General features: G+C 39.8%; 1 protein-coding gene across 3 annotated transcripts in view; it reads left to right on the top strand.

The window, feature by feature from the left end:
• EPHA4 (EPH receptor A4) overlaps positions 1–23,670 on the top strand; it is a 152,034-nt gene that overhangs the window by 96,877 nt on the left and 31,487 nt on the right. For all 3 annotated transcript variants that reach the window (XM_062192755.1, XM_062192775.1, XM_062192764.1), the window contains 3 exons: positions 15,613–15,737; positions 17,140–17,299; positions 18,163–18,274. In XM_062192755.1, coding sequence (XP_062048739.1) covers positions 15,613–15,737; positions 17,140–17,299; positions 18,163–18,274 — 397 coding nt within the window. The remainder of the gene's footprint in view (positions 1–15,612; positions 15,738–17,139; positions 17,300–18,162; positions 18,275–23,670) is intronic.

The raw sequence follows: 23,670 nt of genomic DNA, 5'->3' as shown, positions 1-23,670 counted from the left end.
CTAGCCTGGTCTGGAGGAATCATATTAGAGCTCTCCTCTGAACCATCTTTTGTTATAACAAAGCACGGTGCCACTTTCTAAAACATAATCTCCCTAAAATATCTTTGAGAAGAAATTACAGTGATTTGAAATATTTGTTCTATTTTGTTATCTCTCGAGATGGGAAGAGGAAAACCATGAAGGATGGTCCACCCTTTTTTCTTCACAGTGACAATGTGTATACCCAAATTTCTCATGCAGTTGAATGTATTCTTACTTTCCGAAAAAAGATGAAAAAGTTTTTTATAAATTCTTTTGTAGGAACCTTTTGTCTATGACATATACACACAAACAAGTCTTAACTCGGTAGCTTCAGCTTTTTCATGGGAACTAAACAGGGATCTGCCACCAACAGACTCACTCTGAGTAGCAAAGCTTGAGTTAGCATCTGTCCACTAGAACCAGCATTGAAAAGGGGGCAAGCTCACATTGGCTCCCTGGAGGGTTTGTGTGTATGTAGATAACATACTTCAAGCTGTAAATCTGCCTCCTGAATCAGCCCTACTTTTTTTTAATGTAATAAGTGTATTTGGAGCATAATAAGTTGAAGGGTGGAAGAGAGTACAGCTTTGTCCATATTCCCTTACCAAAACTAGGACTCAGAAAGAAACAAACCAGGGCCAGAAAGCTTGATCAAACCTCCTCTGTCTGAAAATTGCAGATGATTCCAGCAGTTGCTGGTAGAGCCCTTATTTGTATCTGAAGCTCCCTGAATCTAATCCTGATCCTACAGTGATCTGGGAGAGCATGATTTTAGGAAACTTCCAAGGAGAATTCTTTTGGATTCCTGGGAATTCCTGGAGCTGAGGTCATCTCATTTTCACTGCTTACAATAGCTGTAGAGTCATCAGTATTGTATGTAGTAGGTTTTCTTGTTGCTTTGTTCTACACTGAAAGCAAGTAGAACCAGGCAGAATCCTACTCAGTGAAAGTTGGGAATGTCTTCTTGTAACCACAGACAGCGGGCAGAGAGTTTAAAAAAAGCATGCATTATGTATACAGCCCCTTATATACTACATGGGGACAAGGCAACTAATTCAGTTACAGCTCCAAGAAGGGGTCTTCATGTAATAGAAAAGCTTGTTGTCTGGGGAGATTGATGGAGGAGACAGCTTTTGAATCTCCCCATGAGCTTCACAAGGGTGTACCATAACTATTTGTAATCTTTGGATGATGGCTTTTTCTCTTAACTTCTTCCTCCTCTTCCTATCCTAAAGCACTTCCATAAAACTTCTTGTAGGGTGCTAGAACCCTGCTTCAGTGTCGTTCTAGAGACCCTGCTGTGGGGTTTTTCTAGGTGGGATAATGAGGTCCTTCCAGTATTTAGGGATTGACTCCTAGGTGGAGCCAGTTACACTGAGTTTCACACTTCAGCAAATTTTGTTAGAGAGGCCCCTGTGAGATGCTGTGAACCCTCTCGTTAAAAATAAAAATCAAATCCTCAAACAGTTATAGATTTTCTAACACATTCTTTGTTATTCCTTATGACTATAAAAGTCATCTTGAATTCTCAAGCACAGATCCAGTTGAAGAAATCTATTGGCCTTAATAATATTTTAAAATTTAATAGCTCAGTTGTTTTCACATTGGTCTTGTAATGCCTGTAGGAGTTTAAACTATCTGGCACACATAATTTAGTTCCTGGCTGATACCTCAAAATTAGAAAAAAAAAAAAAATCTTTGGTTGCCAATTCCTGAGCTTAAAATCCCTGCTCATAAATTATTCTCTTGTTCCTAACCTATATCATAGCTTTTAAGAGAATTGTCAAAAAGATAGAGTTTCATATATGAGGGCTGCAGAAATACAATTTCATGACCATATTTTTTGAGAATATAGCATGTGGTGACCATTTGTACTTGAAACATTTTCAAATGTACTGGTTGTAATTTAACCCAAGGGTCCCTCTCTTTTCTCTCTTCACCAGTTGCTTCTTTGCTCTCTTTCACATAATAAGCCAGAAGCTAGACAGGAAAGTTTGGCTCTACATAAAACTGTGGCTCCCTTAGGTGGCACTAAAACCCAGCTTCTCAGGATTCAGTGGTTTATGGATATTGTCCCTTGAATATTTTGATTCTCTGTGTTTTTGGAACTTTCCCAGACTTCTATGCAGTGGGACTGAATTGGGAATAAGATGAGGTGTGTCTCAGAACCTCACCCTAATGACTGTTGTTCTTCTCCTTCTCCTCCTCTCCCTCTCTACTTTTTGCATCTGTAATATTCTACTTTATCTTTACTGGTGATCACTGCTTAGCCTTTGGTCATTTTCTTTAAGCCAAGCAACATAAGGACTTGGAAAAATTCCAAGTAGCATAGAACATATTGATTTCCAACTAAAGTTTTACTGACGTGTCTCCACTGCCAATCTGGCCCTGTCAGTGATAATTTGTAGCCTATAATTTTGTGATCCAATTTGTTTTTGTCAAATGTCTTTTATCTTTCGCTCTCTATTCTGCCTATGTGTTCAAATGCATGAACAGAAAGGTAAGTTATGGAAAAAAAAAGTGTTTCAGAGATTTTTAAAAAAGACAATGGCTGATAAAAGCCCTAATATTCCCAATTTATGGTCACTATCACTTTTTTTCAAATGGCTCATATGATCTTTTTAAGTGAACATTAGGAAAAATAGGTAACCTATATGCGATGGGGAAATGGATAGCTTGGAAGATGACTAATGGCACTCTAGACCTTTCTCTCTTTAGGTCACCTCCTTGAATGTGGGCTACATCATAAGTGGTTCAAGGCCAGACCATCTGGCAGCCATGGAGTGACTATGTTAATGGAATTGGTCTCAGTCCATGTCTTAGTCGACAGGTGTTCACATCATAAATGACACTAATTGACATCCCAGTCTTTCAAGTTGGAAGACAGTGGACCATCACTACGATAGAGATGAGGAAGGAGTTATTCATGATGTATTCAGGCTCTTTTGAAGGCCAAGGAATTCAGCTGCTTTATCTGGCACCATCCCGATACCTTGCAAATATCATACTTGTCTCTCACGGATTCCATTAGCCTAAGATATATAAAACAGGAATCTAATTTCAGAAGATTTCCAATAACTCAGAATGGCTAATGGTGTTTCTCTGAGATTACTTGCGTCTCATGTTTTCATTTGTAGTATAGTGATTAAATACCTCCTATGAAAATTATTACTTTCTTTGTTTTGGGGTTGGTCACCAAGCAACTGATTCATAACAAAAGTTACAGGTGATCTTTTGATAGAGAGTATAATATGATTGTCTTCATTCCCTTGTGAAATGGAGACCTGTGTGAAAAAGACCATGCTATCCTCAGGGATTTCAAAGCATGAAATTAAGGGGCCTTCATCCAACACATACTCTTCTGCTGTCACAAGTTTGTGAATCCAGAATTGGATACCGTTCACTCATTCTCACTCTGGGTCATGACCTTAGGATGATTTGGCCTCCACTGGAGGAGATTATTAGTATGATTAATAGCTTCTCCCCCGACATTTCCTAGGTTCATCTACTAGCATCTTATTTTTAATTTCACAGATGATTTCAGTGTCCCCTTAGCAAGCGGCAAAGCCACAACGCTCCTGAATTAGTTATCACACTTAAAAAGTCAAAATGACAACCGCCACCTCGGATCTATTTATCGAAGCTGACAGGCTCTTTTAGCAGAGTGATCAATGTCTGACTTCTTTCTGAAAGCCTTTTCAGAGGTAGGAAATCATCAAGCATCTGATAGAAAGTCATGAACGAAGCTTTTTATTGGTCAGGTTCTGGAGCAGGCTTTTAAGAATTTCTGCCTGTAAGTGTGGAAATCTTGAGTGTGGAGAGTAAAAGGCCAGAGCAGAGATTTACGGGGTGCATCCATCATGCTGGCTTTTAGAGTCTTTGTGATTAATACATGTTTAATTGAGGACTGATCTAGATGCTTGGGAAGTCAGAAGGCTGAATTGTCTCCGTCGTTCCTGACACAGCAGGACGATTAGCAGCTGTCTGAGGAACAAAAGGACCTGAAGCCCACAGGACGGCTTTTTATTTCCCACATTTGGAAAGCCTGGAGCTCTCCGGTGGAGCTGACAGCTAAAGGACCAGAAGCCTGGAGTCACAGCAGCTAATCCCCTTCCTTCCTCTCTGCTCTATTTCTGCTCATTAGAAGAGAACCCTTCCCTTACACTGTTTTCCATATTCCGGATTAATTTTGGAGGGCATCATAGTTCACGGAGGGCCTTGCTTCATCAGAGTCCCCTGGCCCCTCTAGCCCAGGCGTGCATCAAATCATTTTAACGTAGAGTAGGCGTACTATTTATTTTTATTGGAAAAGCAGAGAGACACAGAGATATCACTGGTTCACTCTAAGTGCTAGCGGGAACCACGACTAGGCCAGGTGGAAGCTGGGAGCCAGGAACTCCATCCAAATCTCCCACGTGGGTGTCAGGGACCCAAGCACTCTCCCAGGCTGCATATCAGCAGAAAGCCGGAGTGGCAAGTGCAGCCGGAGTGGCAAGTGCAGCCGGGACGCAAACCAAGGCACTCTGTATACTTCAGTTTTTCAATATATTGAGGCCTAATCTTACTAGAGATTCCTACTTTTTTTTTTTTTTTTGAAGATTACGTCTTACTTCATCTCACTAGAAGCAATCAGAGGGAACACATATGTTTTTGTTGTTGTTGCTAGTTTTCTTATCTTAAAACAATTCTCTTGCTCAGGCAAATTCTTATAAATTGCATCCCAGTGGAAAGACTTGTTTTCCTATTTGCCTCAAGTTGGCGTTCTTACTTAACAGGAAATACACACACTGACTCCTGCCATGTTTCTATTGGCAAATGTTGGGCTATCCTTGTCAGAACCTGCCAACAAATTTCTTAGTAAGCAAGAAGAAAGTAAAACAAGCAGCTCTCAGGCAAAACAGAGGACACACTTAAACTGCAGCAGAGACACTTGGCTGCTCCTTAAAGAATTCCCTGTTAATTGGTCGATGTGGGCCTTGGTTTCCAGTTGAGAACTGTGACTGTACTTGCAGTAAGGGGAATACTTTTAGTAATGCAAAAAATACTAGCTATTTTTAAAAGTAAAATAGGGTTTAAGTATTAGGGTGTTTTCTTTACTACCAAGAGAGGGATTGCTGTATGACTCAGGTATTAAGCAGAATGATTAAATAATTTCAACAGCTCTAATTTGCAAAAACTTAGATCTTTCATGACACTCTTAAAGCTTTACCTAAGGATTTGTGGATGAGTCCTTCTAATGGTACTCATAAAATTTTATCTCTGTTACACGTACTTAATATTTATATTTGTTTTATAACCATTTGATTTTGAGATAGACACATATACAGCAAAGTAAACAAAGCCCAAAGGTACAGTCATTGACTTATTGCAAAGCAAGCATCCATGGGACTATCACATAGGTCAAAGAACAGAGCAGTGGGACACTGGCAACCTTCCAGAAGTTTGACTTGCCTCCCTTCCAATTTTCTTCCCTCCAAATACTAGTATTTTATTTTATAATTGATTTCTTTAAACATTTTAGTCTCCCCTCTGGACTTTAAGTTAGATCTAAGGTGATTCATCACCAAACCTTTAAGGTGTGTGAGCAGGGATTGTGTCAAATGTGTCTTTGAGGGTTCTGGCAACCAACAATAGATAGGGATATCCTTGTGCCTAACGCATATCAAACCTCAGAAAAATTTACTCTGCTGCTGCTGCTGTGGGGAAACAAGCCCCTTACCTTTCAAGTATCTAATTTCTTGCCAGCAAAAGGAGGGCAAGAAATTAGACCTTACTATGGACCCATGGTTGTGTATTGGGGCCCTATGTTCACCTGTTCAAACTCTGTACTATTTTCCTCATATTTGTTGTACAAGAATTTTGAAGAGTGCGTGGCATATTGTAATTATTCATTAATGCTATTTTGGTGCCACATGCAGGTGGATTTGAGTTTTGATTTGATTTTATACCTGTGGTCAAGTTACTTAATTTTTTTATGCTTGAGTTTCCAAATCTGAAATGGAAGAATGATAATTAAGACTACTTCCAACAGTGGCAAGGATTGAGTGATGTTACGTGTGTGCAACTGCCTTGTGCAATGAACACTAAACTAACTCTTCTAAAAAGGAAACTTAACCAAGGAATTTTGAGAATCCTACCATGTTTTCCCATTTAACATTAACATAAGCTCAGCTGAATCTTTTGGCCACGCGTTTTGTAATTCTGCTGAATTCATTCGCTGTGGGAGCCTGTGGCTGCCATTGGTGTCCTGGGGCCTCTGTTGCTGGCTGCACACTCCAGTTTCTCACAAATCAATAGACTCATGGTGCCTGGCCAGGAGCTGAAGTTTCTAAGAAGGCACCTGGTGGCCATTCAGGCAACTTCAGACCATAGATCAGTATTCTGTGGGCCACAATTTTCAGTCCATGGTTATAGGCCTCTTTTTGCTGACTGGCCCTATTGAGTGCGTACCTGCTGTAACTCCAATTGTAGTAAATGTGTTCTTGCTACAGAAGATGATCTCTTGCTCAAATCAAATCCAGTTATTGGTGGTTAAGCTTTGGATTGCTGTGGGGCTTCCAGGATGTGCCTGGGCAACAGCGTCCAACTGGAAGGTACAGGTGAGAGAGGAGCAGGAGTTACAGGGGAGCTAATTACGGGTCAGTTCTAGATGAGTAATCATTTAAACCCATATTTTATTGTCCCGAATGCAGTCCAGTGAACTAACTCAGCTGTAAAGGAGCCCAGGAATGTAGTCTGTGACTGGGCCACTGCATCTCAGAAACAGTTGTTTCAAAGAAGGGAGCTTGCATCTTTGGACAGTAAGCCAAAGAGACCATCCCAACACCTTCTACTTTCTCATGCAGACAATGAGTATGAAACCTAAGAAATCATCTGTTCCCTTATATAGCATTTTACCAGTAGCTCTCTGGAAAAAATTTCTGAAAACTAATCTGGTGTCCAATTCCGTGGGAAAAGAGGATGGCATGCAATATTTGAAGAACGAAGTCTCCTAAAATGTTGATCTCATTTTGAACCAAAAATAAAGACTGCAAAATCCTACTCTTGAATCATATAATTCAAGTATTGTTAGTGCTCTCAGATGAGATTCTTAAGATCCTTAGAAGTGTGGGTTAATTGTACTCACATCCTTTAGTAAGGTACATACGCTGCTTTATTTTATGGTGTTTGTTTAAGATACACTATGTACTGACCTTGGAAATCACTTTACTTGAAATATGTATATGCATGCATTTCAAGTATAAACTTAGTTAATGTGAATATTTCCATACTGAAGTATATATGAACCTCATTTAATTTAGATTGTTCTAAAAGTTTTAGTTTAGAGTTTGGTTCTGCTTTTTTGTCAAAGGGAAAATAATTCATGCAAATTTTAGAATAGTTTTGTTCTATAACTTTTGTTTATTCGCTTTAAATACAATTTCACTTATTGATTATGAGAAAATGTACTCATATGGATGAATGATATAGCAACTGAAGGCTCTGGGATGCAGAGCTGAGTTCGTCCATCCATGATGCAGCTGGGGAGGAAGGGTAGGGTAAGAGATTAGGGATTGAGTCTTGTGATGATTTTACTTAAAAAATAACAAAGGAGTTAACCCAACCCATTCACTGTGCTGCAAACAAGCTCGTGTGTGTGTGTGTGTGTGTGCGCGCGTGCATGTGTGTGTGAAAGCACTTTTTAAAGTGATGGTTACCATAAAAAATATTGTTTGTGATAATAATAGTACAAATAAATATGTGGAAATGGCTCAGTGGTGTTTGGTACCAAAGCTATTGCTAAACTCGTGAGGAGAAATCTTTCTTTCTCTTTGGTGTGATGTGGAAGAAGGCAATTCATATTAGCCCCAGAGTTCTTAGCTTCCTGAGAAGCAAAACCCTTAATCACAAGGATATCATTAGCTCTCTGAAGCATTTAATTTTGATGCTTGACAGCATTTTAAAACGCGCAAACCTTTGATAAAGCGCAAATCAGAGCTGTGGTGTTGCATTGAGAAAGAAAGAACAAAAACCACCTTAAGCGCCAAGTGATTAAATCTAAATATGTTATTTGCATTAGCAGAGATATGTATAAACTGCAGGTTCGTTTTACCAATGGAGAAAGACCCCTTGAGTAAACATCATGGGGAGGGGAAGGACAGCCCTGCTATGGTTAAGAATCCTCCTCCCTCTAGACCCCCACCATTGTGTGATGCTCACACCCACAGGCTCAGGTTTCTTGATTTCATAAAGAGCTGTTTTCACTTTGCCTTGCCCACAGGCTGGAGACCTTTCATTGCATCTTTTTATTTCCTGCATTTCCCTAAATTGAGCCAGTAATGAAATACAGTCTGTCTGTTTTAGCTGTTCCTTCCCAACCCCCCAAGTTCCCTGTTTTTTTAATTCGTCACCATACTGGACTAGAAAACAGTTTTATAGCTCAGGAACCAAGTGTATCCTTCCTCACTTGGCTTTTTCCATGCCTCTTTTTCTCTTCTCCATCCCATTTGGGTGTCACAAGTACCAAACTGCTGCCGTAAAATGACTTGTAGGTGTTTAATGGCAAGTCATTGAGGAAGTGAATAAAAGAAAATTGCAGCATTCGCATCAGTGGGGAGCAAGGAGAACTGCTGAGCTTTGAACCCAAGAAAGTTAAATTTACCATTTTCGTAAAGGGAGCCACCTCTGTTTGACATCAAAGCATCTCCTGTAATTCTTCCTTGTGAAATGCACCATGGTTAGAGAGTCATAATAGAGCCCCCTAATCTATGCTGTTTCTGTTTATCAAAAACACACACAGAGATAAAACCCACATGTGCCTTCTGAGCACATTGTGAACTGCTCTGGGACCAAATGTAGCCACAGGTACACAGCAAATGGGGATTCTATTTAGAATAGATTCTCAGTTTCTCAGGGTTATGTGGGATTTTGAATATAAAATTTGGAGGAGAGGTTTGAAATGCTTCATGGCTTTCTTTGAGAAAACTCACCCATTCAACTTCTAAGCTTTAGTAGATTTTTTTTTCTTTTATCCTTTTTTTTTTTGCTTTGTGCTTCAAAAATGGCATTTTATTACAATTGTACTTGTTTCCTCCGGGTATATGAAAAGACAGTGTCTGTTCAAAATGCTTAATTTTTCTGCTTGTACTTTGAGTGTAGAGGGCCCCTAACACTCTCATGCTTCAATCTGTCCTTTGGGCGGGTGTTTCAGGAGCATATGCAGTAACTAATGGTTTATCCTGGCTGACCAACCCTGTTTACAGTGTTGTAGCTTTGGAGGACCACTAGTCTTACAAGATGAGTGGGGTGCTTTTTGGACTTAAGGCTTTGACTTGAGAATCTCAACACCACTGTGCCTGTGTACAGAGGAAATGAGGAACACTATTTGCATGTGCTTTACAGTTCAGAGAAGAAGTAAACTGTCAACACTTCATCAACCTAAAGAGCAGTCCCTCAAAATGCTGTCTGTAACAGGTGCAGCGAAACCTAGTTTTAATGTTAACTTGCCTTTGAGTGACATTTTACAGCTTGCATGTCTGAAAAAATGTTCTGAAGCACTACATATACCATAGATACTCTACTTATAATTAGTATCATCATTTATGTCACCTCTAATTGTCAATATCTTGGTTAGCTAAATCGTAAAGCCAATCCCACGAAAGGTCACTGGAAACAGGTGAGGATGGGAAGGTGTTTTAAATGTGGCTTTCTCCTTACATTTAGAAATTGTTTAACTGTTGACTGAGATTTTTAGAACAATTTTAACACGCATTTTACTTTCATTCATTTGACACATTTATTGAACACCCATTATATGCTACACATGACATCGAATCCCAGGCTATAGAGATGAACATGGAAAAACCTTGTCCTTACACAGTCTGCATTCTAATAGCTTCCATGCTATACTTTCTGGAAAGCAGATATCTTATCAGTAGGGAAGCTGACACAAGAAATTTAGTAACCTACCCACTATGGCAATGAGTAAATGTCAAACACAGATTTTTTCCAAAATCCTTTTAAAATTAATTTGTTTTCTTAACAGATTAGTAAGGAATACTTGCAGTTTGTGGATCAAATAATTTTTCTTTCATTGCACATGTCCTAGAGGAGCCTCCTCTATTCCCACAGAGCCAGTGTGTGTGTTAGGATCTAAGAGTTCCAATCATACTTACAGCAGATCCACTGAGTCACCAACACTTCCCCCTTCCTGCTTACCTTTTTTGCCTACAGATCTTACCACACCTCAAAAATTCACTCCAGATCCTTCCATGGTTACTTTTGCAATCCACAAGCATACTCCTTCTTGTTCTGGCTTATTCTGACTTCTGGTTACAGCCACTGCCTTTGTTCAGCCACGCGATGTTTAGCTTTTTAACATGAATGCTGATTTTTTTTTTTTTTTTGACAGGCAGAGTGGACAGTGAGAGAGAGACAGAGAGAAAGGTCTTCCTTTTGCCGTTGGTTCACCCTCCAATGGCCGCCGCGGTAGGCGCGCTGCGGCCGGCGCACCGCGCTGATCCGTTGACAGGAGCCAGGTACTTCTCCTGGTCTCCCATGGGGTGCAGGACCCAAGTACTTGGGCCATCCTCCACTGCACTCCCTGGCCACAGCAGAGAGCTGGCCTGGAAGAGGGGCAACTGGGACAGGATCGGTGCCCCGACCGGGACTAGAACCTGGTGTGCCGGCGCCGCAAGGCGGAGGATTAGCCTAGTGAGCCGCGGCGCCGGCCATGAATGTTGATTTGGCTCCAATTTGGATTGTAAGTTCCTCAAGCAAAGGTTTAAGGAATATTTATTGAATGATTGAACAGATGTGTAAGCATGATTTGTAAGTTAAAAAAGAACAGAAAATGAAGGACATCTTTTGGATTAAAAGTTACTGGAAAACTCCTTGAGTGTAGTAATAAAGGATGCTTCAGGTATATACATCTCAGAATAGGAAAAATGACGTCTATTGGTCATGAGAGATTCTCCTTCAAAAATCTGAATGTTGTTGACTTGATTGAATTAAATTAAATGAAATTTCTTTAAAAATGACTCCCTATTAGTTCTAGCTTTTGTGATTTTTGCATCCATCCACTTCGTTTTAACTATAGTACTGTCAACTCTCACAAATAGCTCTTGCTGAGTGCTGTGGTGAAAATTCTGGCCCTTAAAGAAGACTTGCTTTTGTCTGAGGAAAGAAACTTTTCTTAAAACAAGCATCTTCTTTATGAAGGAAGTCTGTGGGTAGATAGAAACGCTTTTCCATCGATGATGCATCTCTTTCTTTTAGTAAGTACGTGAACATCAGCCCCCAGCTTCCTCCTGGCTTTGCTTCTGATCCTTCAGCATGTGTATTGTGCCTTCAGATACAAGGTGAGGAGGAAGCACCCTCTCACTCCTCTCCATCACCGCAGGAGAACTTGAATAGGAAGAGGGTTAGCAGGGAATGTCTCCTCTTGAAATCCAGAGGAATTGGTCCTCTGGGTTGACATTAGAAATTGTCTTCTCTGTAAGACTATCATAAAATTTCCTGATTTTCTTTTTTTTTTTTTTCACGTAGGAGGAGGCTAAAGTATAAGAGAACACTTTTCTCTGCTACAAGGGTTGATTTTGTTCAGCCTTGCTTACCCTTCCATATCCTTGCCTTATTCCATCGGTGCTCATTAGGCAGTGGACAAGTCAGTATTGACAAAGACCCTTGTCTCTAAAAGGTTTTGGAAAATAACCCAGAGGACTGACAGGAAACTGAGGGGCGTTTTTTCTCCTTGGGCTTTTTGTTGTTGTTGTTAAAAATATGTATTTAAAAGGGAGAGGGAGAGAGAGAGAGAGAGAGAGAGAGAGAGAGAGAGACTCCCATCTGCTGGTTCACTTCCCAAATGCCCACAACTGTGAGGACTGGGCAAGACCAAAGCCAGTAGCCGGGAACTCCATCCAGGTCTCCCACTTGGGTGTCAGGAACCCTGAGCTATCACCTACTCCCTCACAGGGTGCACCTTAGGAGGAAGCTGGGATCAGGACTAGTCAGGACACAACCGCAAGTACTCTGATAAGGAATATGGGCATCCCTACCACTGTGACCAAAAGTCTGCCCCTCTGTTTGGGTTTTTATGTTGACCAAAAATTCCAATATGATTAGCAGCCTTCTTTTTAACAGAGGCATAGATTTTTTTTCAAAGCTCCTACTGAACTGTCCAATTGGGGAGAGTTTAATATATTATTTTATTCTTCTAATAATCTCCTCTTCTAGCTCTGTTAGCAAAGAGAAGCCTTGTGTACTAGGATTCAATATCTAAAGCATTTCTAAATGAAGTAAGATTGGACAGTGTTTACTATACCAGTGATGGCATCAGAGATGTGTCTGGGGAAGACACAGATGTCATGTTACATCATAGTGAATTGCCCTACGTGAAAGTGAGTTCTTTTGCAGTTATCTCCCAGTAATTCTGAGGACTCAAGTCTCACAACCTCAAGTTTGGGCTCATCTATCTTCAGTGCTTCTCTAACACTGGGTTATCGCTCTTTCTCTGAAAGCTTGGAGAAGCAAGATTGTCCAGCAAATATTGGTAACGTTGCTTCAGTTCCATGTTGCACTCTTTTTTTATGGTTATTTTCCATTCATTGCAAGTGATTTTAAGGCTTCTTTTATACCAGTAAATGGGTACTTTCTTTTCATACTGAAGTTGAAAATAGTGTACCTTTAAGGAAAATCTTAAAGATAGTATAAATTGCATAGGATTGTGGCAGCAAATGTGTGACATGAGAAATCTGGTGCCTGGAAACACCTGGGGAAGGAGAATGACTGGAAAATGCCATTGCCAATGCCTCATCTAGGGAAATAAGTCACGGGCACGTGCCCCTGGCAGGGTGAGGCCTTCCAGAGGAGTTGGGAAGACAGCAGGAAACGTAAGGACAGAGCCTCTGTGAGGCTTGGGAAGGGGAAAACACCCAGATTGCCTCTTCCCAACGTGGCAGCTTGGCAAAGCCCAGTTTTTCTCAAACTGACGTTTTTCCTGCTGGAGAAGGTAACCCACTGTCTTGGGAATGACTGTTCTATCACACTGCAATGCAGTTGCATGTTGTAGCTGTTTCCCAACCTCACGTGTCGTGGATTGCTTTTGTCACTGTGCCCTGATAACGCTCTTTCAGGGAACATCTGTAAAGTAAAAATGTCAGACTTTACAGCTACATAATGTAACGCTCTGTGAATTAGAGCTGCATATTCTATTGCCTGGTTGTGTTTCTGTAGTAGATACTAAAGACAAATATCAGTGCAGCAACCAACATTTTATTTTCATTCAGTCCTTCTTGATTCTCACTTGTATTTCCCTTTCATCGCTCATTTTCCTGCATTTTTATGACAGCTAAGTCAAGGTACAATGAGGTGATTTATTTCCACATTTGTGCATATCAATTTTCCAAGTTGGCCTGCACTGGAAATATTCTATTAGTTAACATGAGTCTATTATATGCGTAACTCCTTGCTTGAGATTTTTTTAGCACCTTGGCTGAGCTCATATTCCATTTGAATGGTCACAAAAGTGCTGCTGCTCAAACTTCCAGTGTAGACACCAGATGCATCTCCCACTTGTACCAAGTTAGAGATCACCCAAGCAGGGAGAAGCGGCTTCAGTTCATGGGTGCATGCTGAGGGCAGTCAGGCAATTCTTTCCCTAGGAATCATTGATTATCGGCTCAGACCCAGACCATTTCTTTGAGAAAGTTCCTTTTATAGCTTTATGATTTGCCTCCCTCCTGCTTTCTTCCTAACAGGCTCACTTTTCTATTTCACTTCCCAATCCTGAACATCATCAGCGTTTAAAGAGCCCCCTTTTTTATGGAGTGTATGCTAAAGTGCTGTTAGGCAATATATTTATTCCTTGGAGAGAAATGGCTTTGCACAGCCAGGCTGCCTTCTGAGCCGTCTGGCTTCCTCTATGTTTAACAAAGTCTCTGTGTGCGTTTTGCTGGACAATGACTGTCAGCCTGTAAAGAAAAAGAAATGCGTCTGTGTGTGTGTGCGTGTGTGTGTGCGCGTGTTTTGGAGGAGGGGAGCTTTAATGCATCTAATGAGCACATTTCCGATTTTCATTTTCCTCAGATGTTCAGTGGCTTCCATATGTCTGCCGCATGCAGCTTTGTTCATTCAGTTTGGTTTTACTAACCTTAGGGTTGCCTTTGATGGAGGACATGTGTACCCACTGTATCTTTGACTTATGTTTATGCCTGAGATCCAATCTGGAATAGCTTTGGGACTGAGAGAGAAAGAAAAATAGGGAGATGTGTGTGTGTGTGTGTGTGTGTGTGGCCATCTCAAGGCATCCCCAACAAATGTGAGGCTGTCTCATGACCACCTCCAGTAGATGGTCCCTGCTGGTTTGGCTTCAGCTGAAAGGTGCCCTTTTGTGACTCTCGTGTGTCTGGTCAGCTTCCCTGCCATCAGGATTCCCATCAGATATGGTCAAATGGGTTTGAAGCTTTTCCCATTCTGTTTTCAGTGACAATTTATTTTCTTTTTTTTTCTTTTTTTCTCTGAGTTAAGGGTTGACAGTTGTATGTGCATTGGAGAAGGGCAGGCAGTGGCAGGGGTAGGTGTGAACCAATGCTAATTTGCTGTTGTTCACTGGCTAATTTTTGACGTTTGTTTTCACATATTTCCACAGTTTCAGAACAAAAAAGAACATACATTCAATTTAGGAAGACCCCCTAATCTCTGGCTCCACAGGCTAGCTTTGTTAGATAAGATTAAGGACTCCATGAATGCACCCTTTTTCCCGGGAGATTGCACGTTTGTACCAGCCATTGTCAGTCAAGCAGAGCTTGATAACAGCTGGCTGGAGATGTGACCACTGCAGTGGAGCAGCAAGCGGTAGGCAGCTTGGTTTTATAAATCTCAAGTGTATCCTCTCTCCCACCCCCAGTAACACACCCTTAGAAGACTGCTTTTGTGTCTTACTCAGTAGAAAGAAGGTTTGCTACTCAGCAGGCAAAAACAATACTTCAACTCTTGTAAAATAGCTGCAGAGCACCTTTTATGTCCAGAGAGACCATCATTGCTTTATTTGTGTTTCTCATTATTTGCTTGTATGGTTCAAACTGAAAACTCTTCCTGTAATTAAGGAGTATTTTTACTTATATTAAAAAGTATGTAAATTGTTTACCTTTCGGCATTCGCTACTGTACCCATGAAAGAGTTGCAAATTCCCTTGCTTATAGAAAATTGAAGACCAGTAAGATGACAATCATAATAATAGGAGGTCAGCTGAGGTACAGCTTCATCGAGCTTTAACGGAGGTCTTCCAAAGGCTTCCTGCTTTGAAAAAGGTCAGAACCCAGGTCATGTTCTCTAAGCCATTTAGGTGTTACAGAAGTGGTACTGTAGTCCTGTGGACTGATCAACCCTTTGCTTAAGAGATTAACATTTTGAGATTAATCATGTATAAAAAATATATTGGCAAGAATGATGAAGAATGGTATGCTTTTGTATTGAAGAAAAGCAAAGTAGTTGGGGAGGGAGACAAAATGATTGTTCCCACTTTTCTTAAGGTAAAAGCAGTGACTTTTGATACCCAAAATAGTTTTTTAATCCTAAAGTAAAATGTCTTTTGTTTATTGTTTTCTCTGATAGCTCCATCATCCATTGCCTTGGTCCAGGCTAAAGAAGTCACAAGATATAGTGTGGCATTGGCTTGGTTGGAACCAGATCGACCCAATGGTGTTATCTTGGAATATGAAGTCAAATATTATGAGAAGGTATTACTGGAATGAGCAACCAACTCTCCCTGCCTTCCTGTTTTCCCTCCTTTCCTTTTCTTCCTTCCTCCCTCTCCCTCTCCTCTCCTTCTTCTGTTTAGATGTTGTCTAGTTATAACCTGTGGAATACCAATGAATCCAAAACCAAATGCATTTTGCTTGCCAGTCAAATCTGATTATGAAGTTTATTATTTTTGGCCATCTTAGAAAATAGAAAAAGCATATTGTGTTCTGATAACAGTGTATTTTCTCTTTCTAGAAATGGAAACGAAGATAGCTAATAAGTTCTAATCTGTAAACCTATCAGGGAGAGTGACTTGTAGCAGCTGAAATTGTGATCTATTTAAGTAGATCACTGCTATTCAGAATGAAGGTGTGGGTTTTGATGACTTTTAATAGAAAATCAGGGAAAGAAGATTACATTCTTCAGCCTCTTAAACTTACAGAAAGGCATTATTTTTACAAATAACTTGTCTTTCTTAAAGGACAGAATTCTGAAGAGAGCTATTTGCATTCAAGGTTGTCTAGAAAATGAACAATCGTCTTCTCTTTCACTTTTAAAGAGCATCACTTATTTGCTTGCTTATTAAAAGCAAGAAAGGGACAGACTTTTTTTTTTTTTTTTCATTGCAACCAGATTACAATGCTTTCTAACACCTTCTAGACAGAAAAATAGAAAAAGACAACAGACCTTCTTAGAGTTATTTCTTTGAAATTTCTGGGTGTGGAGTTTGAAAAGCCACCAACCATCATTTAATGTTCTTTCAAAAAATATTGTGAGTAAAGGTCTCGGTATGGTCAGTGTCAGCTACAATCATTCCTGAACTCTATATTTATTTCTTTTTTAATTATTTTATTTTATTTATTTACTTTTTTTAGACAAGCAGAGTGGAGAGTGAGAGAGAGAGAGACAGAGAGAAAGGTCTTCCTTTGCCATTGGTTCACCCTCCAATGGCCGCCGCGGCCGGTGCGCTGCGGCTGGCACACCGTGGCGATCCGAAGGCAGGAGCCAGGTGCTTCTCCTGGTCTCCCATGGGGTGCAGGGACCCAAGCACCTGGGCCATCCTCCACTGCACTCCTGGGCCATAGCAGAGAGCTGGCCTGGAAGAGGGGCAACCAGGACAGAATCCGGCGCCCCGACCGGGACTAGAACCCGGTGTGCCGGTGCTGCAAGGCGGAGGATTAGCCTGTTGAGCCGCGGCGCCGGCTACATTTCTTTCAATGCCTAAGAAAAGCAGCCACGTATTTATAACATTCAAGATAATATAAGGATTAAAGGGTTTATCAATCTTCATGTCCAACTCCTAAGTAGATAGATGGTTTGACCCTGTTTATACTGTGCCTAGAGTAAGCAGAAGGTTAATCTTGCCACCTTCACCAATTCTGTCTTCTTGTAATATAGGATCAAAATGAGCGAAGCTATCGTATAGTTCGGACAGCTGCCAGGAACACAGATATCAAAGGCCTGAACCCTCTTACTTCCTATGTTTTCCATGTGAGAGCCAGGACAGCAGCTGGCTATGGAGACTTCAGTGAGCCCTTGGAGGTGACAACCAACACAGGTAAGAAGGACCACCCAGACCTACTCAATCTGAGGCATTTTAAAATTATATAGACTGAATCCCATTATGGCGAACTCTAAGGAGATGTACATTTCTGGCTAGGAAAACATTTTGTTGCAATGAGCATTGCTTAAAATAAGATAGGGAATGTTCATAACTTAGAAAACCTCTCTCTATTTGGAGAAGAGGATTTTTCATGAAAGTGTCTGATCTGTCTTTTTTTTTTTTTAATGGACAAACATAGCAAATCTTTCAGCATTGTGAATTGGATTTACTGATTGATTGACTAAAAATGTTTATAGAGAGACCTACACATGAATAAGCACTTGGCATATGATATCTCTATCTCCTCAATAATCCAAAATTTGGCCTACTTGATAAGGAGATTGTGAGCCACAATTTTCAACATCAATTCTAGAGAGTAATTTATTTGCACATTATTAAATACAGTAGGAACAAAGCATAGTAGAAGAAAAAGTAGAATCCTCTGAAGAGGAGTGACATCTTCTTTGACTTTCCAGCAAGGCTACAAGGAGGAAGAGCTTTTGAGGTGGGCTGGGTTTTGGTAACTTTGTTATTTCTGAAATCTTCAAGTGTCTTTCTCACTAAGCAATACATCTGATCATTGTGTAAGAGTTAAGGTGGAGATAAAAAGTAAAGAAGAAAAAGCAATGAATTGTGTTTACCATAGGATTTAGTGAGTGTTCTGATTTAAGCTCTTCATGCATAAAGGTTGTCTTGGAAAATGCTGTTGCATGAATACTGAACCAGGAGGCTTTAGAAAGTTGAAAATTGTACCCCAATCAGAAGCTCTACTCTTCAGACCTTCTCAAAGGTGACCCTTGTGTAACTGTCATTCCTAGTGCCTTCCCGGATCATCGGAGATGGGGCCAACTCCACAGTCCTTCTGGTCTCTGTCTCCGGCAGTGTGGTGCTGGTGGTCATCCTCATTGCAGCTTTTGTCATCAGCAGGAGGTAAGCACTGCATGTCCCACCTTCCTGGTTTTTATGAAGAAGTCTTTTTTTTCTTCTGCACACAAAGCGGAGGCTTTTGATTAGCATCATAAACTTTGCATTTGCATCCCAGATTCCCTCCTTGTTGCTGTAATCTTCAGTATTCCTATTAGAGGTGCAGTCTGTGCTCTGGTGCAAAGTAAGGGGAAGACCTAAGAAATTCCAGAAAACCAAGTTGAAAAGCCAGTGGGCACTGTCTAGATAATGTAGGCTGCACAGCACTACATTTTTCCCTCTCTAAGCCTGGACTTACTGCCAAAGGCAAGAAAAGCCTTTATATAAAACCTTGGTCCTAAACTTGAGCTCTGGCATCTCTCTGCCACATTACTTAATTTCGTTTAGTCTTCATTTCTCTTTTATCTCATAGGGATAATCATTATCTGCCTCCACAGGTTATTGACAGGAGAACATCAATAGTCCAAGTAGATAATTAAGCATTCAGTAGGTGCTTCAACATGATACTGGTTAACAATACTGATAACTAAAGCGAAAGAATGGGTCCCATGCTCAGTCTTCTCTCAGGAAAAGCAATTAGCATTTCTAGAGAATATTCATTGAGCACATGCTAGATTTGGCACTGCTTTTGGAAATGAATCTAAACTTTCAGATTACAATATACAGATTAACTTGATATGTGAAAAGCAAAATCTAAAAAAGAGGGAGAAATAACAATGCATATTCTTTTGAATCCGTTTTCCTTTGTGTTAAGAATTAAGTCCTTCCACCTATTCACTACGTCCTGTTGCCCAGCCTTTCAAATAAATAAAAGAAGGGTTTATAAAAGGGAATTATCATTGATATGGACCCCTAAGCCATTTGTCCCTTATGTGTAAGGATTCGCCCTTCCTCTGACCTTCACGTCCATATACCCTCAGTTGTTTCACAGTGTGGGTTTTTTGGTGAAAAAAAAAAAAAAAGCAGAACCTGGGGAATGTTAAAGTGATCCTCCTAAATATAAAGTTGTTCATGTTTTAGAAGATGAAAATGACATGAAGAAAAATTCAGTTGTTGTCCAGGTTCATAATGTTGCCATTGTGGTCGATAGACCTACTACTGGTCCCCCAGTACACATGCTTGGCTCTCAGTCTGTCTGTTGCGTTGTCCTTCTCTGTCTGCTGATGAATTCATGAATGTGACAACAGCACATTTAGCTGTTTGCGTGGGCCTGAGCAAGCCACCCTGCCTTTACTTCACTGTTGTTGTTGTTTTAAAGATTTATTTATTTGACAAGCACAATTACAGAAAGAGGAGAAAATAGAGGGAGAGAGAGTGGGAGGAGACTAAGAGAGTTCTTCCATTTACTGGTTCACTCCCCAGATGGCCACTACAGCAGGAGCTGGGCCAAACTGGAGCCAGGAACCAGGAGCTTATTCTGGGTCTCCTACATGGGTACAGAGGCTCAAGCACTTGGGCCTTCTGAGGCTGCCTTCCCAGGCACATTAGCAGGGAGCTGGATCAAGGATGAAGCATCCGGGACTCGAACCGGCACCTCAGGCAACTACTTTACCCACTATGCAACAACGCTGCCCCTACTTCAGTTTTTAAAACATAACTATTTTAAAAGAAATAATGGATATAAAAAGGTGTAAGCATTTGTAGGGTACAATGTGATGCTTTATCGCATTATACATTAGATAATGTCTAATCAGGGTAAAAATACGTATGGTTTCAGGCATTTAACATTTCATAATAGTGAAAACATTTAAAAACTCTATATTCCAGGTTTTTAGAGAAATATATAGTAAAATAAATTATTTTCTCTACCCTAGTATGCAGTAGAACTCCAGAACTTCTTACTCTTGTGTAGTTATACCCTGTACCTGTCAATCCCCCTTTCCTCATCCCAATTCCCTCCCCAGACTCTGGTAACCACACTTACATTTTTAACTTCTGTGAGATCACCCATGTTTTCTTAGTCTCTACATATGAAAGAGATCATGTGGTATTTGTCTTTCTGTGCTTGGCTTTTCTCATTTAACATGATGATCTCCAGTTCCATCCAGATGACAATATTTCATCCTTTTTATGGCAGAGTAATATTCTATTATGTATACATACCACATTTTCTTTATCCATTCATTAGTTAATGAACACTTAAGCTGCTTCTATTTCCTGGCTATTGTGAACAGTGCTACAATAACCATAGAAATGCAGTTACTTCTTTTATTAAAGATTTATTTATTTGAAAGTCAGAATTACCCACAGAGAAAGAGAGAGAGAAATAGAGGGAGAGAAAGAAGGAGAAATCTTCCATCTCCTATTTCACTGTATAGGAAATGGAACAGCCAAGACTGGCACAGGTGCCCATATGGGATCCTGATGTCCCAAGTGGTGGTTTTACCCACAGTACCGCAAAGCTGACCCCACAGATGTCTCATTCACAAGTGAATTTTATTTCCCTTGGATATATATTCAGAAGTGCGATTACTGAATCATACGGTAGTTCTTTTAGTTTATTTAGGAAACTCCATAATGTTTTCCCCAATGATTGCTCTAATTTACAGTCCCACCAGCAGTGTGCAAAGAGTTGTCCTTTCTCCTTTTTCTTGACAACACATGATATCTTTTTTTTTTATTATAATAGCCAATTGTATAGGGAGTAAGGTGATATGTCATTGTGATTTTGATTTGCAGTTATCTGATGATTAGAGCTGTGGAGCATTGTTTCATATAGCTGATGGCCATTTGCTGGTCTTCCTTTGAGAAGTGTCTATTTAGATCTATTGAATATTTTTAAATCAGATTGTTTGTCTTTTTGCTATTGAGTTGTTTGAATTTTTTATACATTCTGGATATGAACCTCTAGTTTGGATGTATAAGTTACAAATGTATAAGTTACAAATATTTTCTCCCATTTTTTAGGCTGTCTCTTCATTCTATGATTTGTTTCCTTGGTTGTGCAAAAGCTCTTTAGCTTGATGAAATTTCATTAGCTTATTTTTGTTTTTATTTCCTTTGTTTTGGGGTTTGATACAAAAAAATCCTTGCCTATTCCAATGTCCTGAAGTTTTCCCTATGTTATCTTATTTCAATTTGATGTACATTATAATTAGTTTGATGACCATACATCCTAGTTTTCCTGAATAGTCCCTGTGTCACATGCATTTCTTAATATCATGCCTCCATCCTCAATCTCCAAAATGTACTGCTTTATAGAAACCAATTATGTTAACTGCAATAATAACACATAATGGACAACTCCTCATCCCGTGTAAGCATCTATATTTGTCATTGTGTTCATTGTTTTTGATGCAACGTCTGTAACTAGGTGTGCTTGATTAGAGCAGGAAGATCCATCTCAGAGAAATTAAATCCACAATAAATGCTCACCCCTCTGGCTACAATATTCACTCATAAAGATACTGATATGCTCAGTGTATCTGTGTACAAGTATATCTCAGCCTTCAGGACTTCAGCTTGACCTGAGAAGAATTTGAGTCTTCAGTGTTCTTTCCTTCCATGGCATTTGATTTTTGTAGTTGATCATGATGGGCCTCTTCCTTGTCTATTGTCTTCATTTTGAGTATGTGCGTGGGCCATGCATGTAAACATGTGAGGATCTCTGTGTATTAGTATATAGCCATGTGATAGTGTGGTGCAGGAGACAGGAGGAGGGAGTGTGCAAAAACTACATAGGCATTTGCTTTCAGTATTACATATTTCTGTGCTTGAAATTTTTGCAGTTTTAACAATCTTTGTTATCAGAAAATACAAAATAAAATAAATAAAAGTGTAAAAATAGAAAAAAACTTACCGCGATCTCAAAAACAAAACAAAACAAAACCACTTGACCAGAGGCCAGCACCATATGTGACTCTCAGAACCATATGAGAGAATGTTTCTTTGCAGAAAGTGGGTTTTATCTTTGACTTGAGCAGCTCTTTGATACATGTGTTTGTTGCATTGGAAACATTTTCCAGTTGTAGTCTAGCTTTGCTGCAGATTTACTTTAAATGTTTCGTTCATTTTCATTTCTTTTTTCATTTTAAGTAGCTCTATGTGCGATAGTCAAACCAAGGTAATTAGAATCAAGTTGCCTCACAAGTTTCTTTCAGATGTTCTGCTTAAAACATTGACTTTGATGAAAAGAAAGAGAAAATACATGAAACTGTAATGTGGCGAGACAAGATTATTAAAAGCTGTATCTATAGAACATAGCATCCTCGAACTTGATGACTTAATTCCTTTTCTGCTTGTATTGATCACTTTATTATATAAGGCAGGATTGATAGCAGGCACATCGGATTTCCAATTATGAGTCCCCACCCCAGAGAATTGAGCCTGTCGAGTTACCCAGCGATGATTCTTGTCCCTTCTCCCCCATTAAAAAAAATGTCACTTCCCAAGGCTGATAAACACTGCTTGGTGATTGGTCCTCAATGGATCACTTTTTAGAAAATGAAATGTCAACCCCTTGCCCTCATATTGATTCTTCTTTAGTGTCAGCCATAAAGCTGTCATGGGAAGGGCTGCCTGGAGCCAGGTAGCTGACAGGCTTGCAGCCGCTGATGCACGCTCAGCCAATTCTTTTCCCCATGCAGGTTGTCTGCTCTTATCTTGAACGAAAAATGTTTAAATGGGATATGAACAGGTGGCAGAGAGAAGACAGGTTGTACTGGCAAAAATCTGGCCCCAGCTTTCAGGGAGAGTATAAGCGAAAGAAAGTAAATGGTACCCCTGAAATAATCTTACCAGACGTCAGCTAGCAGAATGAAAAGGCAGCAGACTAAACTCCTATCCTGTAAGACCTGAGTCAGGTCCTTTGATGGTGCAGCTGCCGATGCCAGAAAGGATGCTAGAGCCAGATCTGATCTCCTTGTAGGGTGCCCGTTGGTAGCGCGCAAGGTTTTATTTTTGTTTTTTTGTTTTCACAAAACAGATGGACAAAAAACTCACATACTGGGAAAATGTCAATCCTTCTAATAACCTCAAAAAGAGCATCCTTTTGGTATTAATTTGTCCTTTAAGAAAGGAAATAGCTTCAGATTTATAGTTGGTATCTTGCTAGATTTTATTTTCTAATGGCAACTGTTTCATTTATTTCATTGCATTCACTTTATACTGAGGAATATACACTTAAAGCACGCAGAATGATCTCCAATGTTTTTCCATGAGATTTACTATTTTTCTTTTGGACAACTTAAATCTGTAAACATTTAAAGAGACAGACTGCTAACTTTATGTAATTTATTTATGTATATAACATGAGACGTACAAAGTATGTTGGTATATTGTTGTTTTGAGCCACCTTATGTGAAGTAAATTAACTTACATTAAAAAAATTTTAATAGACATAAAATTTGCATATTATGCAGTACCATGTGATTTTCTGATTCATTGAATATTGTGTAATGTTC

Source organism: Lepus europaeus, chromosome 1, assembly GCF_033115175.1.
Source record: "Lepus europaeus isolate LE1 chromosome 1, mLepTim1.pri, whole genome shotgun sequence".
Classification (NCBI taxonomy): Eukaryota; Metazoa; Chordata; class Mammalia; order Lagomorpha; family Leporidae; genus Lepus; species Lepus europaeus.
Note: the sequence above shows the minus strand (reverse complement) of the source record. Positions and strands in the feature narration are given on the sequence as shown.